At 39.4% G+C, this 26,322-nt stretch overlaps 3 protein-coding genes across 3 annotated transcripts; 1 reads left to right on the forward strand and 2 right to left on the reverse strand.

The window, feature by feature from the left end:
• Positions 1-336: 336 nt before the first annotated feature.
• On the reverse strand, positions 337-4,498 carry LOC108665624 (N-alpha-acetyltransferase 10). The gene is made up of 5 exons (XM_018152399.2): positions 4,467-4,498; positions 2,158-2,297; positions 1,399-1,629; positions 567-648; positions 337-390 (listed from the first exon to the last, which is right to left on the reverse strand). Exons 1-5 carry the CDS (start codon positions 4,485-4,487, stop codon positions 373-375), a joined length of 492 nt encoding a protein of 163 aa, XP_018007888.1. The 5' UTR covers positions 4,488-4,498; the 3' UTR covers positions 337-372.
• Positions 4,499-8,595: 4,097 nt separating this feature from the next.
• On the forward strand, positions 8,596-16,323 carry LOC108665623. The gene is made up of 5 exons (XM_047884091.1): positions 8,596-8,617; positions 8,927-9,090; positions 10,740-10,831; positions 11,511-11,554; positions 12,632-16,323. Exons 2-5 carry the CDS (start codon positions 8,989-8,991, stop codon positions 16,321-16,323), a joined length of 3,930 nt encoding a protein of 1,309 aa, XP_047740047.1. The 5' UTR covers positions 8,596-8,617; positions 8,927-8,988.
• Positions 16,324-19,737: 3,414 nt separating this feature from the next.
• Positions 19,738-25,361, reverse strand: LOC108665627. Its single transcript, XM_018152404.2, has 4 exons — positions 24,934-25,361; positions 23,344-23,541; positions 20,707-20,877; positions 19,738-20,520 (listed from the first exon to the last, which is right to left on the reverse strand). Exons 1-4 carry the CDS (start codon positions 25,099-25,101, stop codon positions 19,975-19,977), a joined length of 1,083 nt encoding a protein of 360 aa, XP_018007893.1. The 5' UTR covers positions 25,102-25,361; the 3' UTR covers positions 19,738-19,974.
• Between the last annotated feature and the right edge of the window lie 961 nt (positions 25,362-26,322).

Below are 26,322 nucleotides of genomic sequence, written 5' to 3' on the forward strand. Positions count from 1 at the left end.
CCAATGAGGAAGCACGTCAATGATTAAATGTCTCCTACGATGAGGTACAATCGAAATCTCCTACAATATAAGTTTTGGCTGAGCAACAACCGAAAGCTGAGGACTCTGAGGCTCGCAAATCATCGTAGCGATGTTGAGTTAGCAGCCAAATGCTGTGAATGAGCCGAATTGAAATTGGTAAACCAATGAACTAATCATCTCATCGTTTTTACAAACGAAAATCACATGTCAGGTTTAGGGCTAAACAACATCTTTTCTGCAGCGGTCATCATCACCTTCAGGTACCTGCATCTTGTCTGCGGTGGAACCTGAGAGCTCAGAGGTCATGGAGGTCACCTGAGAGCTCAGAGGTTATTGAGGTCACCTGAGAGCTCAGAGGTCAGGAAGGTCATCTGAGAGCTCATGGAGATTACCTGAGAGCTCAGAGGTCATGGAGATTACCTGAGAGCTCATAGGTCATGGAGGTCACCTGAGAGCTCAGAGGTTATTGAGGTCACCTGAGAGCTCAGAGGTCAGGAAGGTTCAAGGTCTCGGGGGAGAGGTTGCGCTTCATGGCATAGGCGTNTTAAGGTCTCGGGGGAGAGGTTGCGCTTCATGGCGTAGGCGTCCTCCCCGTCCGCGTAATACTTGGGCTCGATGTCGGATATACTGCGGTACACAACAAACATTCAACTCAGGGCGTTCAACATTCAACTCATGACATTCATAATTCAACTCAGGGCGTTCATCATTCAACTCAGGGCGTTCAACATTCAACTCATGGAGTTGTTTAGGCACGACGACCCAAATTCATTAAATGCTTCTATGATTGAACAATACTTAACTGCAACAAGAAATGGAATATTCACTGGAAATTGGTGAGATGTCAATTGACGGATCGTTTAGTTAAACTTTTACAAAGTAATAAGAGTATAGGTAATTGTCATCAACGCCCAACTGCACACTGCCGTGAACTGCACAGCACTGCCGTGAACTGTACAACACTGCCGTGAACTGCACAGCACTGCCGTGATCTGCACAACACTGCCGTGATCTGCACAACACTGCCGTGAACTGCACAGCACTGCCGTGAACTGCACAGCACTGCCGTGAACTGCACAGCACTGCCGTGAACTGCACAGCACTGCCGTGAACTGCACAACACTGCCGTGAACTGCACAACACTGCCGTGAACTGCACAACACTGCCGTGAACTGCACAACACTGCCGTGAACTGCACAGCACTGCTATGAACTGTACACTGCATAACACAAACGTGAACTGTAACACAATGACGTAAACTGCACACTGCACAAAACTGCCGTGAACAGCACAAAACAGACGTGAACTGTACACAGCATACACAGCACCACAATAAAGTACATAGCACAAGACTGACGTGCACAGCACAAGACTGACGTGAACTGCAGGGTGTTGGTGTAGAGGTGGAGGGCAGCACGGTTGCTGCGCCTGACATGAAGGCTGACGTACTTGGCGTTGAAGGCTTCCACCATCGCCTTAGCCGTCTGATCCATCAGCTTCTGCGCCAGCCCCAGCCGCCTGTGGTGGAACAGCTGGATTAATGGTGGAGTTGGCAACCTCTTGGCACGAGTGATTTGAGGGGAGGATAGAGGGGGATGGAGGGTGAAACTGTCTCTTATACACATCTAGATGTGTANGCCTCTGTCACAAACTCACCCAACAATGTTGCCTCTGTCACAAACTCACCCAACAATGTTGCCTCTGTCACAAACTCACCCAACAATGTTGCCTCTGTCACAAACTCACCCAACAATGTTGCCTCTGTCACAAACTCACCCAACAATGTTGCCTCTGTCACAAACTCACCCAACAATGTTGCCTCTGTCACAAACTCACCCAACAATGTTGCCTCTGTCACAAACTCACCCAACAATGTTGCCTCTGTCACAAACTCACCCAACAATGTTGCCTCTGTCACAAACTCACCCAACAATGTTGCCTCTGTCACAAACTCACCCAACAATGTTGCCTCTGTCACAAACTCACCCAACAATGTTGCCTCTGTCACAAACTCACCCAACAATGTTGCCTCTGTCACAAACTCACCCAACAATGTTGCCTCTGTCACAAACTCACCCAACAATGTTGCCTCTGTCACAAACTCACCCAACAATGTTGCCTCTGTCACAAACTCACCCAACAATGTTGCCTCTGTCATCCTCGGCAACATAGGAGAGCTGTGGCCAGGACAAGCCGTGGTAAAGATAGTACTTCATCTGGTAGTTCTCAGGCAGACAGAGCAGGTTGCAGTGCTGCATGTGCATCAGGTCTTCAGGCTGCAACATTAAATTATATTATGCAGTGTAAAAACAAAGCATCTTTATAATTCAAGCATAATTTGACAACTGAAAATAATGTAACAGTAACAAGAAATAATATGGTAGTAAACAGACTCATACTTAATGTTGGCATTGAGCTCATAAGTCAATATCTTTTTACAACTCTCAACAACCAGAAAACTGTATGTGAATACAAACTTAGGAATCACTTTGTCAAAACTTTGAATAAAATTGACAAGATTTCATGCATATTGCATGTGTTAATACTTTAACTTACAAAACGTTCAAAGTTAAAGTGAAGTGGAACTTATGTACTTTTAATCATGATATCATACAAGCATTAAATAACAGCTTTCCCAAGTAAGATATTCATGGCTTACACATGGTTATGTAATCACAACTTTCATCTTTGAGATAAAAACAAATCAGTACTCACTGAAATTTTCAATTTCCCTACTGTATATATATGAATAAATATTATACCGGTATATACATATAATATTTTAATGGGATATAATAGTTAAATTTTCATTTTATAGGCCATCAGACATAATACAAAATTTATTTGGTTTCATGGCATTTTATATCTAAACCAGTCAACCTAAATTGCCCCTATCTTTCATTTTTAGAAGATTTATCAATTGTATTAAATTCTATGTATATTGAAATTATTTTTCTCATCAATGTATTTGACTTTAGTTTAAAAATCAATCTTCATACAGTAGTACCTCAAATAACTAAAAATATACTTGGCTCCTTGAGAAAAAAATATTTGATTCTCTACTCATACATTGCCTTCACATTCCATTTTGAGATGATGGAAGAACAAATGGGTTGACAAAATTGCAATTAATGGCCAATGTTCATAGTAAGCAATAATTCAGCATAGTCACTTGCTTGATCCAAAAATATTGGCTAATTTATACAAGGATGAACCAGCTCAAGTTATTGGGATAGAATTGTGTGAGATTTATAGAAGTGTTAATTAAGAGGTATATACACAGATCATTTACAGGGGTTAAACAAAATATGGGAAACACCTGAGAAATCCACATAATATTTTGGTATGGTGTGGGCCACATTTCGCAGTAATCACAGCCTCAATTCTCCAAGATCAATTGATACATACAAATTTTTGTTAATTGTTTCCAAAGTGATTTTAATTTTTCCAAAGTAACTTTTGGCTGTCTCCAAACATAAACTCAGCCAGAAATTGGAAATAAGGACAATGATGATCTTCATAGAAAATCATATTTTTCCACTGCTCAAGGGAGCAATTCTGGAGGTTTTTACACCATTCTTAAGGCCTTGAAGCATTTGTATTTGAAACAAGATGTTTTCTAATTGCAGCACTTCCACAGAATTCAAATCTGTGAAGCTCTTGGTGGACAGTCTTTATGGAAACTGGTCTGTATTTGTCCATTGAAGTCTGCAGTAATTTTAATATCTGTGGTCTTTTCATTGTCCCTCATAATTCAATTTAGGTACCTACCAACCATCTCTCTCAGATAATTTCAACTTTCAGCAAGAACTGTGGTTGCTGAGGATGTTTTTCCTCCTCTTTCAAAAGCAGTCATTACTTTTGAGACCATACTTCAAGATACGTCAAGCATTCAAGAAGTTTCAGTCACACTAGCACCTGCCATATAACAATTTGGCCTCTTGAAAGTCAAAGAAATTCACCATTTATAGGTTCTAGGTTAGGAAATAGACACAAAAATTCACTAAAAATAATTGTGCAAGAATAAAATATCATTAACAGCAAAAATACAATAAAACATTAAATTGTGCCACATTTTCATTGTTTATAACTTGTTCAAAAATTACTATATCAAAATGTCTGGCATTTCCCTCATTTTATCAAACCCTTGTATAGGTATTGGATTTAATACAATACCTCAGTTAATATTTCAGAATCAAGCAAATAACCTTGCTGGACCAATATGAAATATATGAAACTCTCTTCTTAAGATACCACCTTTTCTATAAGATGAGCTAAATGACCCATTATAGCAAAAAAATGTAAACAATTGAAATCTTATTTGAGGAAAAAATGTGTATCAAAATCATTAAGAAAGGTCACTTTAATATTATTTGGCTAAAATTAAAAATAATTTTTATTCTAGAATTATGAAAACCCCCCAAAATTAATTTTTTTTAACTTACCTTTGCACATCTAATATTCATATTTCAATGTGGTTTGAAACTGTCTTAAAAATCAATTTGATAAGGAATATTAATTTCAACAGGAAGCGACTGTCATTAAATTAGCAATGGTAAATAAGGAGCAGGTCTGTTATAGGCTGTAGGAGTTCTAATACAAATTTACAAGTTAAGCTGAAAAAAATCAAATATTTTGATTAGTCAGATTGAAAACCTCAGGGCAGGAATACCTATGTCAAAGTTATGAATAACTCTGTTCTGGGTTGACAGTCATAATCTTGAAGGATCTGTCTGATCTATTGTAGATAAACCTGAGGGGTTTGGGTTCGTTTATAATTGTCCGAATAACATATTAAATATTCATCGGCCAGGGAAGGATAATGACAAGACGTGTAACTAAGCGTAAGTATTGAAGATAGGTTCATGGGATACACTAGATAAAAGTTACAGGATCAAAGCACAGTAAGTGCAGTAATTTTGGAGATAGAGTATACGACACTGCGTGTTGGCTGAGTGCCGGAGTCTAGCGTTAACTGCATGACTGCAGCTGAAGCCTGAAGGCTGTCTGCCTAAGACTCGCCTATGACTGACCTAAGACTGACTGGCAGTTGGCTCACCGAGCTTATATACGCGGTGACCATAGTGGCAAACCAGAGTTTTTTTAGAATCAGTTCATTTTTAATTTCCTCATTTGCTCTAGATTTAAACCAATTTCTTAAGTATGATAATGCTGGTATCCACGATACTTTACTGGTCTACTTATAGGACTCAAAATTGAACTTGAGAGAGAGTCTAAAAAACTCTCTGCTTTGCCACTATGGCGGTGACCCGCGAATAGTGACGTCACAGAAGGTGACGTAATAGTCGCTGATGACATCACGGCCTGACACCTAGAATAAAATTATGTTCCATCCAAGTTCCAAGTTCCAAGGCAAAACTATAGCTACGCTACCTACTCTCAAGCTTAAATAGCAAGTTCACTAATAATTTGAGAGCAAATAAAATGACTAATTCACCACATCTAATTTCAATATCTTTACCAAATACCAACAATAGAATAGAATAGAAATGTCAGCACTGAAGAAATAAGCCCATGGCCTGTTTTGGATTCCAGCTCCATCTGTCCATCATAACTCATTAGTTAAAAAATAAATGGAAAACAAGAAAATTCAGAGGAGAAAATGTAAATTTACATAAAATTATAAAAGAAATTAAAACCTACCTATGGTAAGTCCTAACTTCCTAAGTAATGAGAATATGCGTGACAATGGAATATGAAAACCATAACCAATTGATTTGTAGTTTGTACCGGTAGGCTATTCAATTTTATGAGAATAAATAACTGGACAAGGTTTGCATTTAAAAACGTGCAATGATTCCTAAATCACCACGTACTGTAAAATTCAGGATTGGAATTTTCCAACTTGGAAATAAAATCTGGCAGCTCCGCCAACTCCAAACCTCAAAGTGACATACTTTTCATACATCTGTAAACTGTAATCTTGCATTCCAATCATGCACTTTTTTAATGAATCAAGTAGGAGCTGGGACTTGCACTTGGGAGCCTGGGAGGTAATTTATCTAGCAGGAATCTTGCAGCTCCAAAATTGCAGGAAAGCTCTGCCTGCTCTGGTGACCATCCTGCGTAATGCAGCCAGCAGCGTAATGAGGAGGACTGGAGTCTCTGGAGTCTGGACACTGGGACTGGACTCAGGAGGAGATAACCATGCTGCGTATAACGACTAAAAGGAGTAGGCTAGGCTAGCAGACGCGTCGAACTCAAGTTTGGTAAAGTAAGAAACTGTACGCTCCTGACTTTTCATGCAATTATATCTAAAAAAAATTCAACAATTTTGTCATATAACGACTTAGCGAGGAGCTTTTAAAATCGGCAAGGAATTTTTTTCTGGGCATTTTACACTCGTATCAAAATATATGTATAGATACAAGACATTTTTTTATTTACGAGTTCTGAGATATGGAATATCAGTCCCTGTAATTTCGTTCGCAATTGCCAGTTGGGAATTAATTTCAATAGTTATATTGCAAACTTTTTACTATTTCGGATATTTCACACCAAATCGTTAATTCCCATCGATTTACTATTATGTTTCATATACATCCGATTAGACTTGGCATGACCATATCTCCATAAGTTTTCGGTCTCGTCATGGAACTGGAATTGGGTGCGTGCTGACCTCCGGTCACTACCTTTAACTCGGTCATAGACGCTGCAAAAATATATCTCATGCCCCACTTCGTTAATCTTTCTTCCCTCATTCAGAATCACCTCCATCATAGACCGACGCTCTTTCTCATACGCCCCTCATTCCATCACCAAGGACTCCACAGTTTCCTTCTCGTCCCCATCACACATAAAACATTTATCTTCCATTTTCTCATTCCACCTTTATGCACGTCCATTCACACCTAGCGCCCCTGCCATAATTAACACAAAACAGAAGGTCCCAACCTCTACTATCTTCCTGTATGCATTCATTTTTTGGCATCGCTTTCATCTGATGCAGTCTCAGAGTGTCCTTTCCCTCCATTCCTTGCGTCCACACCTTCAGCCCATAGTCTTTCACTCGCTTATTTATTTCTCTTTTCCATTTTTTTCATCCCACTCTATCCCAATCGCACCCCGTACTCCCACCCATTCGTCCTTTAGCCCAGCGGGTCTATGGCGCACCCATGCTTCATGCATACCACACTTACGTATCAATGCACGACATCAGCGTGCCCATTTGCTCTCCTTCATGTTCCACATATGAAGGACGCATATGAAACATAGTGATAGGTATGTATATTCCACCACATATGATACATAGTACCAAGTGCACGATTCGGCCCAAGTACAATTAGTTCATGACATGTTTCAATAAATCTCCTCACATTCTAAAATTTATTCCTCATATAAAACTGTTTCAACATATTTTTTCTTCGATGATGATCTTTGTTGCCGATTTGGCTGCTGAACCAAGTGATGAATAAAATTTATAGTATCCATTTGTTTTCTTTCTACCAGCATGTGTACGAAAGTTTGATAGAATTAAGAATTGCTTAGGTAGTTGGAAACGTAAATACTGATTGTGCTCATATATATCGTTCATGTGCTGTCAAACGTGAATTAAATACTTCTACATTCATATAATAGAATTTTTCATTAATCAAATTTGAAGTTTATACTTGTATTTCGAGTGTAATTTCAAACGTCAGTGATATTAGGCCCGCCTATATGCCCAAAATAATTGGGTGCGCGAGAGGTGATTGTTGGGCTTGTCGTGGGGGCGATCGTCAGAGAAATCCGGCCGTAAATCTGTCTCAGACGTGTTGCGATGTTTGGTCATGATAGGTGGTTGTGAGAGACGGTCATGAAGGGTATAGTATAGCGGTGTCAGCGTTCATTAGGCCGTAAGATCAGTCGCTGATTTCGAAAAATTGCAGAAGATTCACAGCTTGTTGTCTCGAACATGCAATTCACTGCTCCAATTCTGTTGTACCTAACCGCCCGGCATACTCGCCGATTCGACCAGGACTGTCACTGGATGCTGGTATTTGAACTATAGCTCGCTGCTTTAATCTTGGCACTCTGCACTGTTTCCACTGGTCCACCCTGCCCTCTAGGATTGTCGTGAGGGATGTTCCTAGAGTTAGTAACTTTGGGTGATCTTGAGAAGTGGTTGTGAAATTTGGTCGAGAGAGGTGGCCGCAGCAGGGTTCATGAGAGTTGATTGTGAGGACTGGACCTCTCTACTTTCCCTACATGATGAAAAACATTTATGTGCTATACCGATTATCGTCAACTGATATCTTCAAAAACGAGAGCCAAGAGTTTTTCACACTCCTGACGGCCGTCTTGGTAATTATTGTTGGCTATATGAGAACAAATATGCGTTACTAAATAATATACTACTAAAATAATTACTAAATGGCATATAGCTTTGCCTACTAACTGAAGCACCGTCACCTGTTCACATGCACATCACAGAGCCAAAAGTTCTAAAAAATTTTATCGTAAGAGGCGAACGGTTTTGACAAAACACGTCAGAACATATCAGATTTAAAGTTCCAGCGGGTTGTCAAACTTTAAATCCTTCACGAGTCATCAGTCATGTCTTTTGTGCTCGTTAGTCTCGACTCTCGTGACAGACGTGAGTCACGTGACTTCTATAATATTTCGTACATATTTTCTTGTTTGAACTATAGCCGTTCACAATAACCAATTTGGTTATAGTCAGACGTCATCTACCTGGTACTGGTAGTGGGATTCTGGTAACTGGAACTCGAGGCAGCATTGAGGGAATTTGAGGCTGACTGGCTGAGCAAATATAATTTTGCTAGTATAATGCAATATGAATCTGCCAAATTACGTTTAAATTTTTTTTAGAATAATGACTTTATTTATCAATATTGTCAACAAATAAAAAATTACCATGTACATGTTTAGTCTTTTTCTGCAGGAATTTCCAGTACTTTGATATCATTTATTAGCTGAACCAAAAAAGAAAACAGTCTTGAAAAAATGTCTTTGGATGAGGATGTTTTGACCCTATTGCGTGACACATACCTATTCTTCACAATTTCTACCTCAGCAGAAAGTCTTTCTGATGATCTTCTTATTCAGGTGAGAAATTATACCTTGGACTCTGAAGGAAGATTTTTTCTACTTAAAGATGACTGGACCAGGGTGTAGTCTATTTTGGATTTTGGAACAACTTTAAAAATAAAAGACCCCCTGTAAACATGTGAAACTGCCTGCAGCCTGCAGTAAAGTATATTATTGATCATTTCAGTAATTTTTACGGCTCTGCTTAATTTTGTATGTGTAAATAAGCCATGGTCAGGGAGATGTGCCAGGTGCGCGGGAATTTATATTGTCATTTCAACGACCTGCGCGGTGCGCCGTACTATGCCGGTAAAGAAATGCGCTGTGGCGGCGGCTGTGCGCCAGTAAATAAGAAAGATGGCATTATTATTGGCATATTTTCATTATAAATTTTGTTAATCACTTCTGAAATGATATTTTTTACCTGCAGTTCCAGCCTTCCAGGACCAGTATCTAGTTACCAGTAATCCAGTATTGCATTCTAAATGATTCTATTACAAAATGGGGTGAAGAGAGTAAGCAATGATCTGAAGGAATGCAACACACCAGCATCAAAATTTAAACCCTAAGAAGGGCTTGCTGCCACATTTTTCTATGAGTACTCTCTTGTACTTATAGTTATTTTTTAAATAAATCTTGTAATTTTAGGTATAACAGTAAAAAATTCTTTTGCCAATTTGGAATATTGAGCAGAAGTTTTATAAAATCTGCGGTAATCACATTTTAGTGATTTTACAGGTGATTTTAGGAAATAATGCTTAAAATATGCTGTTTTTATTTTAATAGAAGAAATTAGTAAAAGGCCATAGGAATGGATAAAATTGGCCAGAATATTGAGTGGTTTCAGCCCAATGGTCCACTTTTGATACCAGCAAAATTTTTACCTTAAAATTTGATCATTACAACTACAAGAAAATTGTCAAACTCTGCGTCATAGACTGTGGCATGCATTGTATACTAAATTTCAGGTTAGAGATTAATCAGGAGTGAGGAGCCGATGCATTGAGCTCAAGTTTGGTAAAGAGAGAAACTATGTCCCTGACTATTCAGTATTCATGCAATTGCATCTAAAAAACTTCAACAATTTTGTGATACAGCAAGGATATGTTTCATTTATGTTGAAACAAGGTTGTGATATAGCAAAGAAATGCTTCATTCTAATGTTAAATGTTTCATTTAATTCTAATGTGAATCTTATGGCTTGAATAAAAGCAAAAAAGCTCTAGTTGACAGTTATGGCTTGGGAAGAAGATATTTTCCCTAGTAGTGGCCAGGAAGTAATTAGAGTTAATTGAGGAGAAGTATCCATTAAGTAATATGTATTTGAAATAACAAAAACTTGTGAGTTGATACTTGATTGGAGGACTGGTTTATTTATTATAAAAATAGAATGAACATTCTCTTATCCTATACCAGGTATATATTTATTGAGTTACAAAAAAATATATAATCTATCATCACTTTTTCAAATTTGCAGTTTTGATTTTATTTTTAATGTGTTATTGCAGTATTATCTTAGTGCATTTCAGGTGCTTTTATAATTGCTAAAAACCTGTACATTATATAAATAAAATGATTGCAAATTATGAGCCCAAATGTGTTTTTTATATTTAGATTCTTCTTCCACTTTCCTGTTGGCATTTGTTGATATGTGCCACCTGTTACAGGTCTATATGCGGCTGTTACAAGTGTTGGACTCTAACTATGAGCCTATGAGCAGCGAGCTACAGCCTACTGAGGCGCTGAAGCACATCTACAGGCAAGACTTTTTTTTTACTTATTTATGCCTTTCCCTTTCTATTTTTATACTTGTGAACAACTCTAGAAATTTTTTTTTTCTGCAATATCAAAGGTATACATGTTTTAAAACATTATTAAAATTCTGTATGTAATACATAAAATGTGCAAAGTAAATTTGTGAATATCCTTTTGTTCTTGTGTTGAAATATTTCAATGCTGCCCATGATAACGGGCAGCATTATCATGGGTTGCTCTTCTTTTATCTTTTATCTATATTTATGATAAAACATATGCAATGAAAATCTCAGATCTTAGTCTTATGCTGCCTTTTATTACTGGATATCATGTTGCCTATTATTACTTAATATCATGTTACCTCTGATCATGTCACCAGACATCATGCTCTCTTCAGATCACTGCCCACTATGCTTCTCTCTTATATGAATGTGATGATTCATTCCTATGACACCACACATCATTGTGCCATTAGGTAACTTCATATTATGCTACCCTTAGATCCGCATATGTAATACACTGAGGGTACCCTCAGATCTCTGTATGACTGCTGCCCTCAGATCACTGTATGACTGATGCCCTCAGATCACTATGGCTGCTACCCTCAGATCACTGTATGGCTGCTGCCCTCAGATCCCTGTATGACTGCTGCCCTCAGATCACTGTACGGGTGTTGCCCTCAGGTCCCTGCGGCACCTGGAGCTGCAGTACCTGGTGAAAGAGAACAGTTGGTCCAGGATCCTGATATGGTGCATTTATCAGCAGCATTCAGTGGCCAAAAAATGTTGAAAAATGTGGCATTAAAATCTATTATTTCCATAGTAAGCATTTCTTCATGAGACATTGCTCCTACTTTTGGGGATAATTTTTTTTCTTTTTTATATCGTTAGGTATTTATTATGGGTAATAAATTTAATTCCATCCTCTGTCAATATTAGTTTATTTCATAAATTTCTGAATTTATGTTAGCTTTTTATTACACAGTCTTAATATTTGCTGGAAAGTTACATGGTCATTTCACAATCTTCCTTTAAATGTGTGACTAAAGAGATGTTTCATCATAGGGATGTAGAGTTGTTTCATTGTAGCAACTTACAGTTGTTTCATCGTAGCGATTTACAGTTGTTTCATTGTGATGAAGTAGAGATGTTTCATCGTAGTGACTTAGTTGTTTCATCACAATGTTACTTGTGATGTGTGGGTAATGACGGTTGACCAAACTGTTACTTGTGATGTGTGGGTAATGATGGTTGACCAAACTGTTGCTTGTGATGTGTGGGGTGATGATGGTTGACCAAACTGTTACTTGTGATGTGTGGGTAATGATGGTTGACCAAACTGTTGCTTGTGATGTGTNTCTGTCCATGGCATGTAAAACTTCCCATAACTTGTTGTTGATGAATGAGAAAATGTTATGACGATTAAACCTTTCATCTTCTTCATTGATTATATTATTGGCATTGAATGGCTTCTTCCGAATTGCTTTAATTTGTGTCTGGTAGATTATGATTCAAACTGTAAAGAACCAATTTGTCTTATATGCTTGTTTGTTGAGTTGGTGCGTAATGCTCGTGGAGGTAGAGGAAACAACTGTGATCGTGTACGCAGGTTTTTAAGCAAACTATTGCGGTAAGGTATTATAATTATTAGTTATTATAATACCTTACTAATAATTATTAGCTATCGGTATTATAATTCGTTTTTGAAGTAAATCAGGCATGGCTTGTCTTGCATACTTAGGAATTAGGAAATTTAATTATTAACTAAATGACAAAAAATGTCTTCAATGAAAATAATTCGGCAGGTCGAGAGCTGGCCCGCACTCCCGTCCTGTGCCAAAATCCCGGTGCCGTTGAAAGGGATTTCGATGACGCGGCCGAGTCTGAGCCACACAATAACTGCGACCCAACCTCCCCTGTGTCCTGTACCAATTCTCATACTTCTGCCATTCCATCTACAGCCTTCACTTTTCCTACTCTACCATCAACTCCAACCCAAACAGCCAAGCTTCACTTGGCACTTTCGCCAGACGCCACTTCAGTAGATCATCCTACTTCGGTTGTGCACAAAGATAATCTGAACACACCCGTTACGGACATCGAGGCTGCCACCTGCGTTCGTCCAGGTATGGACGTCGCTGCTAAGGACAAAAACGTGATACCGCTGGGGCGTCAAATTGCCCGCACGCCGCTCACCAGCAAGCTCTCGGGTGGGTCTCAAAACTCGTCTTCATGTGAGCAGGAGGATGACGACTGTCAAGATCATTTGGCTGATAGAGAAGATACTGCAAGTAACACTGATGTTGATGACCCTGAGCCAGCGGGGAGAGATGATGACGTACGGCGTTTAGGTCATGAGGCTGGTGAAACCAAGGAAAAGAAATGCAAGACTAATTGTCACGAATCACACGAACCATCTGATAGTAATGACGTGTTTCCGAAAGATGACGCTAAGTCGAAGAAGTTGACACAGTTAATGATTGAAGAAGCACCAGGTACAAAGTTCTTGTCTCCTGTCATCGGTAAACGTAATCGGCGGAAAATAGAAAGCTCTCCTAGATTTTTTCCGTTGCCGTTAAGTCCTAAAAGGCTCAATAAACCAGAGCTTAAAACAACGTCTGAAAAAAGTTCCTCTCAGAGTTCAGAATCTATTCTCAAGACGGACACGGACACTGAATTTGATTCTGATAATAACAGTGAAGATTCTGTGGACCTCAATGACATTGTACTTGAACCTCCATCAGGGTTCAATTCTCCACTGGAAGTTGAGCGATCCAATACACTAAGTAATGCTGCCAGAGTACAAGCCTGTGAGAATAATCGGGCGAAATCAAACAACGCAACGTTCGTTATGATACACGACGCGATTCTTCCTTCGACTGATTCAGAAGTCCTGGACGAATTGGCCATCTCTCCTTGTGCTCCAGCTGACACGCCCGAACAACTGCCAATCCTTAAGAGTAATAACCTTAAAACATACAAGCATGTTGTGCAAGATAAACGAAAGACCTATTTTGTGTCGGCGGAAGATAAGAATAAGAGACGAACTTACTTTGTTCTACCCGAAAATTCTGTGAATCCTATGACCACAGATATCAATGAATCTCGGGAAACCTTGTTGTCCAAAGGCCTGGATGCTAGCTCAGCTCTCATGTCGGAAGAATCATTTGTTTTGAACGACGAGTCAAAAATGCTTTCTGTACGTCATGTCCAGCAAGTTTCTCCATCTTCGGAAGATCATGTTTCTGGTCAGGCTCCTCCGCCTGAGCAGGTTCTACAGTTTGCTGCAAGTCACCGCAAGCTTTGTTCCACAGTTGTTCGCTCAAAAAGACGCAATGGAAAGAAATTTGCAGCTGTTAATATTCCTGGCGTTAACATCTCATCTTGTGAGCAGCAAAAAACTGATCGATATATACCCAAGCAAACCGTTGATCAAACTGAACGTGAAGCCGCGAGCTTTGAACCTACTGAAGGCGATAATACTGAAGTAACAGATAGTGACGCCAAGGAAAACACGCTAGATCAAGAAGATGGAATAAGCAAACCGCCACAGCCTGGAATGCATGAAGCTTTTAACGAATTAGAAGATGACAAATTTCCCCAAAAATCTAGGGAAGTTCCCAGTGCTGCTGGTTCTAAAAGGCAGAACGCCACTTTCGTGGTGACCGCCGAGGAGGCATTACCTGGGGATCTTCCCTTTTTGGTCGTTGCGGACTCCAGCGCGTTCGATGATTCTGACAGCATGTTTCCTTCTAAATATTATAAGAAGAGAAATGCTTCTCCTGCCAAAGAATCCAGTAGTAAGCTTGAAGCAGCCTGCCCTAAAATTCCCTCGCCCACAAATGAAAATCCTTCAAAATTTAAAAAGAAAGTGAAGAATACTCAGAAGAGGAAAGAAACTACGGAGAAAATCGAAGACGATCCCGCCATTTCTAAGGGTCGCACAAGGAGGAATGCAAAGATGAATCCAAATATCAATGAAACTTCTAAAAAGGATCTAGAAATGTTGTCTGAATGCGAAACTTTGGATGAGAAACCAAAAATTATCAATAAACGCCCTGGAAAGAAACAGAGAGTTTTTGCTACTGACACGAAATCTGTGGTTGGAGTAGATACTGAAGCAGACACTGAACCTTTGTTTGAAGCAGACACTGAACCTTTGGTTGACGCGGACACTGAACCTTTGGTTGAAGCGGACACTGAACCTTTGGTTGAAGTGGATACTGAACCTCTGGTTGAAGCGGATACTGAACCTCTGGTTGAAGCTGATGCTGAACCTCTGGTGCCAGTGTCTGGAAAGACGAGGGGCCTGAGGAGGCCTTGCGCTGTCATCAATTACTGCGAAACCAGCCTCGAGTCCACGCCAAATGCTTCTGCCGATGCTGGCATCAAATCTAATCGTAAACTTGCTAAGAAACTTGCTTTAGAATCTAAAAAGGTTCCCACCGAGTCAACATCTGATGCTTCCCAGAACTTGTCAAGCTCTTCTAATCACGAAGAAGCAAATATTAAGGAAACAACGAAAGATTCAGAAAGTTTCGGATCTCCTCAAAGTGGCGCTAAGGCTGAGGTTGTGCAAAAAAGAAAGGGAGCACGAAAAGCTGTGAAGACAGGATCCCCTGTTGAGAAAGTTCTGCAGGGCCGTAAGCCCAGACGCAATAAGCAACCTAAAGAAAACGGTTCTGAAGAAAAAATAGTGAAGAAAGTTGAAGAGAAAGTTACTCGGGAGAAGCCCATAGATGACTTGGCCGATTCTGATGATGAACCTGAAGTTGAGGTTATGCCTGTTAGAAATTTGCGGAAGCGAGGTGCCGTTGCTACTGCATCTGCTGCCATCGTTCAAACACAAGAAGCAAATTTTGCTTCAAGCCCAGACAAAAAAGCAAGGAAGATACGTCGCCGAAATGAAAACACCAATAAAATCGAAGCGCAGGAAGAAGTTCCTTTAACGGCAGAAGCTTCCACCGTCACGACGGGTGAAAGAAAAGCTAGAGCGACGCAAAAAGGATCGAGATCCAAGAAAACTGAAGCGGTGAAGGTGTCTGCTAGACGTCCTGTGGCTGCTGGTAAAGAAGACGTCTCTCCATCGAAGGGAAGTCAGCTTAATAGATCTGATAGCAACAATCTTTTCCTTAGTCCAGTTGTCGAAAAGAAAATCTTGAGAGTTTCGATGGGCAAACGAGTTAGTCCAGAAAGCTTCTCGCTCCCTACGAGTCCGGCTAAGAAAACTCGACTCGCCAAGGCCTCAGCTAAACAAGAAGTGGCGCCGGTTATGGACAGCAAAAAAGCGACAGTAAAGAGCAGATCTGTTAGCAAGGACAAAGTAGCAAAAGCTCCAGCAAAACGCGTTATTGAGAAGAACGCTAAAAGTAAAAGCAAACCAGACGTGGACGCCAGCAAAGCTGCTTCTTCACAGTCCACTCGTCCCTCCCGCAGCTGCAAACTGAAAGCCATGGAAAGTTTAGCAGCTGCTGCTGTTGACACGTCAGTCAACTGAACTGTAGTATTTTTTTATATTAGCTGAATGTTAGTAGCTTAGGAGGAGAACAAAAATTTGAGTATAATCTTTGATCGTTGTTACGCCATATTTCACTGAATAGTAACTTTTCAATCCCAGTTGTAAAACTGATCTTTTCACTGTAAAAACGTCGAGTCTTGATGAATAATTTCTACTGTGACGGCAGAGCGGGGAGTACGATATCTACTATATCACGAATAAAGTGTTCTTGATATTCTATATCTAATTCTATGAGTTAAAAAATAATTTTATGAAAGAAAATGAAATGAATAAATGTATTTCCTTGTTTTTAATGTCTATAAGTGAACTTTTTCACTGGGAGTTGTATAAAATTTCTCATTGCCAACACTGTAACCGTAGACAGCAGGTTGTCCCTTCACGATTATTCTCGATTTCTAATGCACATTAAATATATTTCATTCCCGTTTTTTAAATTTTTCACTTGAATGAGAGCACATTTTATTTCTACCAAGCAGAGCATTGATCAAGATGTATAATGTGTACGCAACTCATAAGACGATCAAGTTAACATGTCAGCGCTCATTTCCAACATTTTACCCTCGATTTTTTTGCCCTAAGCCGCTTTTATAAACGGGGGTTTTGCGCAACTCGTTAGCCTCGATCTTTTGTGTAGCCTCAGGCCACGTGATGTGCAGGAGTTGTTTTCTTCTTTTTGGTTTCTACTTCCATGTATTTTGGTTGTGATTTTACTGGCCATAGCGGCGGTAATCAACTGTTCATAAACAGTGCATATTCATCCTTCATGCCTGTGGCGCTTGTGATCGATGTCACTAATTAAATGTTTTATATTCATTGCTAATCTAGGGCACAGAAGTCCTTTTCTTTTAGGTTGTTATTAGAAGGCCGGAAATAAAGCCTCGCCGCCTCTTGCCACAAATTCCCAAGCTCAAACTACGGAAAAAGTTTCGTCTGTGTTAGAAACTTCAAAAATTTCAGCTTGGTTGTCAATTGAATTAATCATGCTACGATGATAGCGACGAATCAATTACACTGTCTTTCATTCATAATACAAGTTATAAGGCTTGACATTCTGTGGTCTGCGTGACAGGTCAGCGATGTCGCACATGTTCCTCAGCCAGGATGGCCAAGTTAATGTATACGATGTGAAGCTATAGTATATTTACAGTGCAATGACAGGGTAATAAAAATTAAAACCTTTGAAGTCAGATAAACGATATAATGGGAAGAAGATCCTGGGTGCAAGCAAGGATGTAACGTTCACCATGCGATTAATGATTGAACATGCAACATGAATGTGCTTGCAACATTCAAAACCAAAACAAGGGTTGATAAACATTCAAGTCTTTTGAAATTCCAAAATGACCGACTGACGTTAATATTGTTCATAAATTCAATGAAGGTTGGCCGGTCAGGTCTAAACTCAGACAGGCTATTGGTCGAAATTGCGGTCAGCATGGTTTACTTACCAGACCAGCTTTTCGCTGTCCATCCCTTTATTAATTAACATTCGATATACTGTGAGCCGAGGCAATATTTAGATATAGAAAACGTTCAAACTTTGACCTCAAATCCTCTTGAAATAATATTGCAAATTATAATCCGAATGTATTGATGCACATGACACGAGGCCCCGTCGACTGACCACCTGCGCCCCCAATGAAGGAACTCGACTAAAAACAAAGATAAAAACTAGCGAGTCCATCCAGTAGCAGCAACGCCTGCACCCAACAGCTGACTTTATATTTAATAAAAAATTTAGGCGCGCCATTAGCAGCCAAGCACTGGACACCGATGCGAAGTGCAAGATTATGATGGTCATCAGAAAAGTGTCGTGTAAACATCTCTCAGAGAAATGAGAGATCTTGTCCAAATAACTATGCACATTTGAAATTTGAATGTGTTATCTTGACCTAGCTTGGCTGGGCAAAATGGCGTAGGAGGGCAACGTCCACTCCCTGCTTGTGCACTGGAAGAAATGGTTTCTATTTGAACAATAAACCCATTCACTTCATTTGAGTGTTGCGTCGGACGCGTTGCATAAAAATGGCAAAGAAACAATGGGAGTTGACCTTAATTAACTATTCGAATGTTCAACGATTTACAACTACCATAGCAAACATAACAAACAATTTATGATTTATCTTCAAGCTTAACACGTTGAGTGCGGCGCGACACAGCGGTGCGTTGCATAGCGTTTTTTACTGACAAATTCATCGATTTAATTTATTTTAATTGCGTAGTCCGGTAAATATTTATAGTGTCGGTACTTCCTTATTAAAATTTAAAAAGTAAGAAAAAATAAAAATTTAATTTTTGCACCGGAACCTACAAATTTACTCGTAAATATTGAATTATTGGCCTTTTTTGTCCGCGGACTTGGCCGTTTTTAGGCCATCTGGCAACCCTAGTGAGTCAGGCCGCCCTTAACGTGTTAAATAAGCATTTGCATTGCGAACCTTCACGCAGTTATGACCTGACGAACATTCACATCCTATGGCTCAAATCTGTATTGACCTACCAAGCTTTATTGATCAAATTGTAAACAACATCTATAAACAATCAATAATGACGCGTAACAAATCGTCTATGAAGAACATTTAACTTCTCGAATGTAAAATTTCAAGGAATGAGTTAATAATTATCTGCAGATGTGAAGAAATGATACCTTGACGATGAATGGTATCGCATAGAATCGCGGTATAACATTTAAACATTCATACCTCTTTGAATCATTGTTAAACATTAATTTTGCGAGAACACGTCAATTACATATATGTGATTTAGAACTTTACACAGCGAGCAATACATGAATGAGTGATTCATGGTTATTGAATCAGCAGAGGCAGGCAAAAGCAATAATAATGAGCTCGTATTTAGATACCTTCAATGTATATACATACGTGAGCGTGTAACATCAATGCCCATTAACTTACCACATAATATTTCATTTACATCACATGTATGATTTATTTCTTAACAAATAGAACAATTTTTCAATATAGGTGACAAAGCTTATTGTTCTCTCGAGACGAGCAAGCGTGCAAGAATTATTCTGAAGCTTCTTACTCTCAGAATCTGTGGCTCCCTGAATTTCACCTTGTCATTGTATACAGCAAAACAAACAAGTGTTTTCCTTTAAACATAATTCTTCTTCTCTCATGCGCTACAACTGTAGCGCAAGAGAGAATCTTAATAATCCATTGAATATGTAATAATCCATAATAATCCTTGTCATAATTAATCCATTACTCCTCAAAAATTGATATACTGACACGGGGATCATCTATCACTACACATTTTACTTCTCTTGACGCCTTTTTAGCGCATTTTATCATTTATGGAAAAAATGCACTATTGTGCTCGCCATGTCCGTCCGTGACTTCACGTTTTCGTTGACGAGAAAATGCACTCTTTGTCACTCACTGCAGTGAGTACTGAGTTATATTATTTATTTTCAGCTTTGAAACCACTGCTCAGATGAGCTCTTGACTCACAAAATAGAAACGAATTTTTTCAGTGAACACAGAGTTATTCCTAAGAGCTGTTAATGTACGCAGACTTCACTGAAGAGTTCTCAGTGCACACTGAGTTACCCGAAGAGTTCTCAGTTGACTCAGCGTTACTCCGAAGACTTTTAAGGGTGAGCGCTTACTCTGAAGAGGCGCTGAGCTTTTCGCTGTCCGACGACTTCTCAAGATCAGACTCAGTGAGCAGTTCTGAGGAGGAATCTGTCCGAGTCTCTTTTGCATCAGACTTGTTTTTCCCAGTTCCAGTTTTGGCGGAGGGATCCAAGTTCTTCTTCTTTTTCATACGTCTCTTTTTTTTCTTCTCGGCGGCCTGAGTTGTGTACATGTTCACAATTTGACTCACTTCCTCATCATAATCAAAGTTAATTTGATCCGCGGACTTTTTGATATCCGCAGACTTGTCGAGACTCTCGCCCACTTTTCTGAGTCTTGCGGGGGGCCTTGGCGACGAGTCGCTCGAGTCACTGTACCGCGCGTCGTCGTCTGATGACGACCCGCCTTCGCCCGCGGTGGTCGGGCGCGAGTGTCGCGATTTGCGCGCACTTGGCTTCTCTCGCATCAAGCGAGCAACCACATCGCAGAGCGCAGGGTCGCGCTCCAGCGATCTCATGGCCGCTGCTGCCTCTGCACTCGCGCTCGCGCTTGCTTCGTCCAGCAGAGCGCGAAGCTGTTTCGGCAGAAGTAATAACATTAGAGTGCTTGACAGACGTGAATTGTCATACATGCGAACATATAAATAAATAGTACACATCAAAGTTTGCAGATATACGTGTGCTGACACAATATTCAAAATGTGCTGATAAATGTGAATAATGTCACGTACTGATCACGGGCTGGGCATAGAATAGCTTACCTCCTGAGCATCGTCGAGCCCCACAGGGAGGCTTGGACTCTCCAGCGTGGGAGGCAGCGGCTTAGCTGAGGCTCCTGTTAGGTCTTGATTACGAAGACGGGCCAGCCGCTGCTCCAGGTCTACGTCAGTGCTGCCGGAGTGAATTGACTCCAGCCGAACCTCCTCCATGGCCTGTGCTTCAACCAAACACTTTGTTATGCAATTGAAAATTTCCTACGTGGTATTTCTCGCTAGCTAATTTCAATTGAAATATTTTAGGCCAAATTTACCCCCACTAAAACACAAAAAATGTTCAACACATACAATACACAAATTAAATCTTGCAAAACTTGCATTGCTTAGATAAAGCATAGGCAATTCTGACTTTATTTATATTTAATATTGAACAGAGATTGTGTAAAGTGGTGAAGAAGGCCTGCATGAGCGATGTTAAGCAATTAGAGGCAGGATGTGACTTGACCGCAAAGCTGGGGTAGAAAACCGAAGATCGAGTTTGTTTTTAGTTCGGAATGGCCGAGGGTATCAGAGGGCTGACCCTTGTGGAACTAGGAACTGTCGCGGCGTCCCTTGTTAGGCTTATGTGTGCGCGATGTCTCCCTATACAAGGACCATGAAATTCACACCAAAATGTTGTTCTGTTGTGGCGACCGTCACGCCAGTACGGTCTGCAGCTATCTCCGCAGACGTACGTGACGGTCCCGACAGTCGGCCGGCGAGGTCAGATGGAACACTCGCGCACATTTTTTACATATTCATCCAACTCCGACATAAAAACGTCAGAAATCTACGAGTAACGGCCATAATTTCGCCACATTTGTCCGGTCAACCTTTATTGCCACGGTTGCCGCTTAGACGTGAGACAACAAGACGTTCAACGATATTTAGGCCAGCAATCAGCATGGTACGGTCACAGTCATCGTTAGTAGCGGTACGGTCACTATCTCGAACAGCAGAAGCACAGCAATGAGCTTGGAGTAACATCTTCGACGATGAAGACTACGCCACTATTCAGAAGTACGGTCGTGCAAACAATCTACGGCCAGACTGACCTCGAAACATCTATGTCAGCGAGACATGACGGCTATGGATAATGGACGACCGCGGGCAGCGGAGCCACGCGGCTACGGCTGCGGTACGGCCGCATACGTGTGTTAAGTACGGTCGTTTCCGACAGTCATGCTACTCAACGGAACAGCGACGGATCAACGTTTCTAGTAAAAATAGGGGATTTGAATGATTTTAACGGATAGAGCTTCAACATTGAGTGCGTTTGGATTTCCTTGTGCTGTACTAGAGATTCATGTCAAAGTAGAATGTGAACTGGAATTGCCCAATTTAATTTTAAACGTGCCAGTGTTTCATTGCAGCCCTCTCTCTTGCCGTAACCTATTTCATACAAGAACTTGTATAGGCAAAAACTGCGAGTAAAGCCCAAGACGCAACCTGATTAATTAAAGCAAATACCGATCAATAATAAAATAATAACAATGAACCAAAATCTTCAAATGGCCTTAAATTTCCATAACATATTCTTGCTTTTATTGCCTCGACACCTGAAGCACCCTACGACCACAGCCAATGATGAGAGCGAGTAACTACAGTTGGGCGTGTCATGTACAAACTTAATCAGGCAGCATTACCATGGGTTATGATTCCCATGGAAAGATAGTGATGATAAAGATTGTGTTATAAATGCCTTTATAGAAGTAGTGGTAATGATAAACAATCCACCATCAAACATTCAAAAGAATAATGAACATACACAATTTTTTCTCAACCGTTTAATGTGGTAGTGACAATACGCAATGTATTTTCATTTCCTTAATGCAATTGTGAGCATATACAAAGAATTTTTATCATTTAATGTGATAGTGACAGAACACAATGCATTATAACCCATAATCTCATATTGACATACATAACGTGTTATCAACACTTTAATGAGATGGTGAGCATACACAATGCATGATCAAACAATTAATGAGATGATGAACGAATGTAATGCATTATCAACCCTTTAATGAGATGGTTACCAGACACAATGCATTGTCAATTTTTCAATTCGCTGGAGACAAAGGATGGTGCATAATCAGAACTGTGAATAGATGGGTAAATGAAGCTTAGTAAGTACCAAGTGATGCTAAACAACATGTAATTAATGTAAGATTTGATGCAGTGCAACTCAAAGCATTCAAGACCATAAACTTTAATGTGAGATGAAGCATAAAATGTGCATTGTTCATGTCAGGCATAAATCTATTGGAAATTAAGCTGCACATAGCCAGCTTGATACTTACTACAGTCCAGGGAATTGTTTGCTTACCCAAGAAGTGGCATGGAATTCAACATGAATATCTTGAATGCTCAGCAAAGAAAAAGTATAACATTTTTACATTATGACACTTGAGTTACTGCATAGCTTAGCCATAAAAACATTTGTTTTTCATGATAACATTTGTGGAATTGAAATTTTTTTCATATAACAAATTATTTTGACTTCATTTAATTCAAAATAAAATCTAATAATGTTCAATTAATAGATTCAAGAATCAAAATGAGATTACAATTCCATATGATTTCAAAAATTCCCAAAATAATATATAGGTACCAGTACAGACATAATGAATACATTCACACCTGAGAGAGAAGATCCTGTGCCTTCTGTGCATCAGACCTGTTGTCTGAAGCAAGGGCCGGGTGGCCAGGGGAAGGCTTAGAGTAATAGTCGGCAGGAAGTCCTTTAAGTTTAGCTAGTCTCTCACACATCTCATCTTCTGTGGGAGCTGTGCTGCTGCCCCTCAGCTGATGTAGGCGCTGGACAATTTCTAAATCAGCCTGTAATTTTGTCTGTATTTTAGAATACTTAGCAATCTATTACCATGATTAGAATACCTATAGAACACTTTTAAGCCATGGCTTTAAAGGTAAGAATCTTCCTCACCTGGCACAACATCTAGACAAAAAGCAACATTTAGACTACCAGTACAAGTAACAGCTAGAATTTCTCATGATAAAGTATTCATTTTGAAATAGAAAACTCAAAATATTTTGGAATGATAATTTTTACAACAAGCCATTTTTATAAAGAATACCAGATATGTAGAAGCCATTGAAGCTCACTTTTGAGTGGAAATTAAATGCAAATTAGCATTAAACAAATACAAACCAATTGAAGGAATCAAAATCATACACAAATGTAGACAATTTGGATATTCTGGCTTATTCAGATATTGCCTGACTGGAATATTAGGCAGATTTTTCAAAAGTTAGATGTTAAAATGATTCCTTCACAAGTTATTCTAGACAAATATACCAAAAATATCCCTAATATGCAAATTTGGGATGTCAGGGGAATTATTTCGAAAGCCAGACCCATAAAATATTACCGTCAACCGGGGCTACTCGGGACAGTTTTGAGAGTTTTTTTTGTTAATAACTGTTAATAACTTCTTACGATGAAACATTTCATAAACAAGTTTAGGCTCATTTTATAGCTCTTTGCGAGGGCTATCAAATGGCGTTGTCAAATAATTCCATATGCTATTCCTAAGGTGCCAGAAGCAAAAANGTCCCAAGTAGCCCCGGTTGACGGTATTTTTAAAAAGGGATTTGCCAGTAGTTCATTTGAAAATATGCCAATTTTCAATTAAATAATGGAAATCAAATAAAGTTATTAGTGTCAACTCAGCTCAACTGTCAAATAGTGTGATCAAAAATTTTCAGAGGTAAGTGCTTTTTGGGTAATTAGGCTCATTTCCTGTTAGTTTAGGCAAATTTTTTCATTTTAAATGGGTTGCTTTGGTTCATTTTTTTTTGTTTGGCTGTCCTGAGAACCCATGCATGTCAAAAACTGGTGTGGAATATATCTACCTTTTGAGCCACAACTATAGCTTTTCTGCCATCCCCAGGCCTTTGCAGTTCCAGCTAGATGAATTACTGGTATCTCCTATCTGATTGACAATAAAACTGCAAGACTGGGCTGAGAGATTCCAAATGTTTTAAAAAATGTTCACTTTAGAGCCACAACTTGTGAAATTTCATTCACAAGTAAGAAAATTTCAATCTAGGTCCTAGTAGTATATGCAAAGTCCCAGCAATTATAAATTTGATATAAATTGAAAATTTTGTTGTACTCAGTTTTTCTCATGATCTTATCAAAATCAACAATACCTGATATTAATTTTAGAAATTTTAGTATAGATTTTAAGTTCAATGAATTTAACATACCTTAGCCATGTTTGCATGTCTGGCTCCAGGGCCAGGGTATATTGTGACAGGAGCAATGCTGGGTGGAGGGTTTACCATGTTGAGGCTCTGCTCCAACGGAGAAATGGAGTTCTGCCGTCTCAAGTTAGACGTATTTGAGTTTGATGGGCCGCCTCCTGCACTAGCCATGTTTTATATGCCAATCGACAAATTATTAGCAATTACTGCAGAGTGTGGCTATATTATGTATAAGTATACAAATTCAGAACACAAAAATACAGGCTTTACAGTTTGCAATGGGACTACTCAGATGTTCTTATTATAGGAGCACTGGAAACTGGTCCATGCAGCCCCTTGCCTAAACAGGGTTAATTGGTGCCTCACAGTTACCAATCAGAAAATCTGCAACACACAAAAAATAATAACACAAAAAAATAACCAAGACAATAAGAAACAACAATAAAAGACAATTGAAAGAAAAATGAATAAAGACAAATAAAATAGAGGGACATGATTCAAAACAAACATGGCCACATATTCAAGTAGAAAATAGGCATGAGAGATACAAAATTGAATGTTGGCATCAGAGATCACCACATTGGCAGTGTCTTCTTTAATTCCCAGCCCAGTTAGTTGTGGTATCCACTATCCATGCCCTAACCTGCTTCTCACGTGAGGTTGTAAAAGTTACTGAAGGTCCAGCCTGGAGCTTGAGGGAGGTAGAGTCTGGTAGAGTATTATTGTCGCAGACGTTGAGATGTAATGAGGGACGTAATGAGGGACGTAATGAGGGACGTTGGAGTTATTATGTGTGGTTTGATGCAACAGAGTGGTTTTGATGCTAAAGTTACTTGAGGGAAGTTGAGGCAATCCTATGGTTTGGGTAGACAGCTTCCTGATATATAATTATAGATAACTATGAAGGTGGATTCACCAAAACTCAAAACTGTTACAAAATATCAAGTTTTATAGATATCAAAACTGGCCATGGTTAACTGGCTTACAATGATGATTATTTTTTTTTAGTCTAGATATTTGATTTTTGATATAGTTATCGGCCAGAGTCCACAACCACAAGCACTGTACATTTTTGTAGTATTAAATATGTGACAAAATGCAGTTTTTACAAATTACAATTACACATAATAATCTCAAAAATTATTACAGTCACTAGCTCACAATGAGCTTCTTTTGACTCAATAGTCAAGGCAAGATTCTATGTGGCTAGGCTTACCCTGAAAAAAATAATGACATTGGGTTCACATTGCGACATTGGGGCTTGGGCCACACTGCTAAGTAGGTAGTACTAGTAAGTGCTAACAGTAACATATGAAAAATACTGCCTAAAATTTAGATTTTTTTCTGTGACTGACTTATTAAGATGATAAGGTGACTTAGGTGAGAGAGAGT

Source organism: Hyalella azteca, unplaced genomic scaffold (genome assembly GCF_000764305.2).
Source record: "Hyalella azteca isolate HAZT.00-mixed unplaced genomic scaffold, Hazt_2.0.2 contig14588, whole genome shotgun sequence".
In the NCBI taxonomy this organism is placed as follows: domain Eukaryota; kingdom Metazoa; phylum Arthropoda; class Malacostraca; order Amphipoda; family Hyalellidae; genus Hyalella; species Hyalella azteca.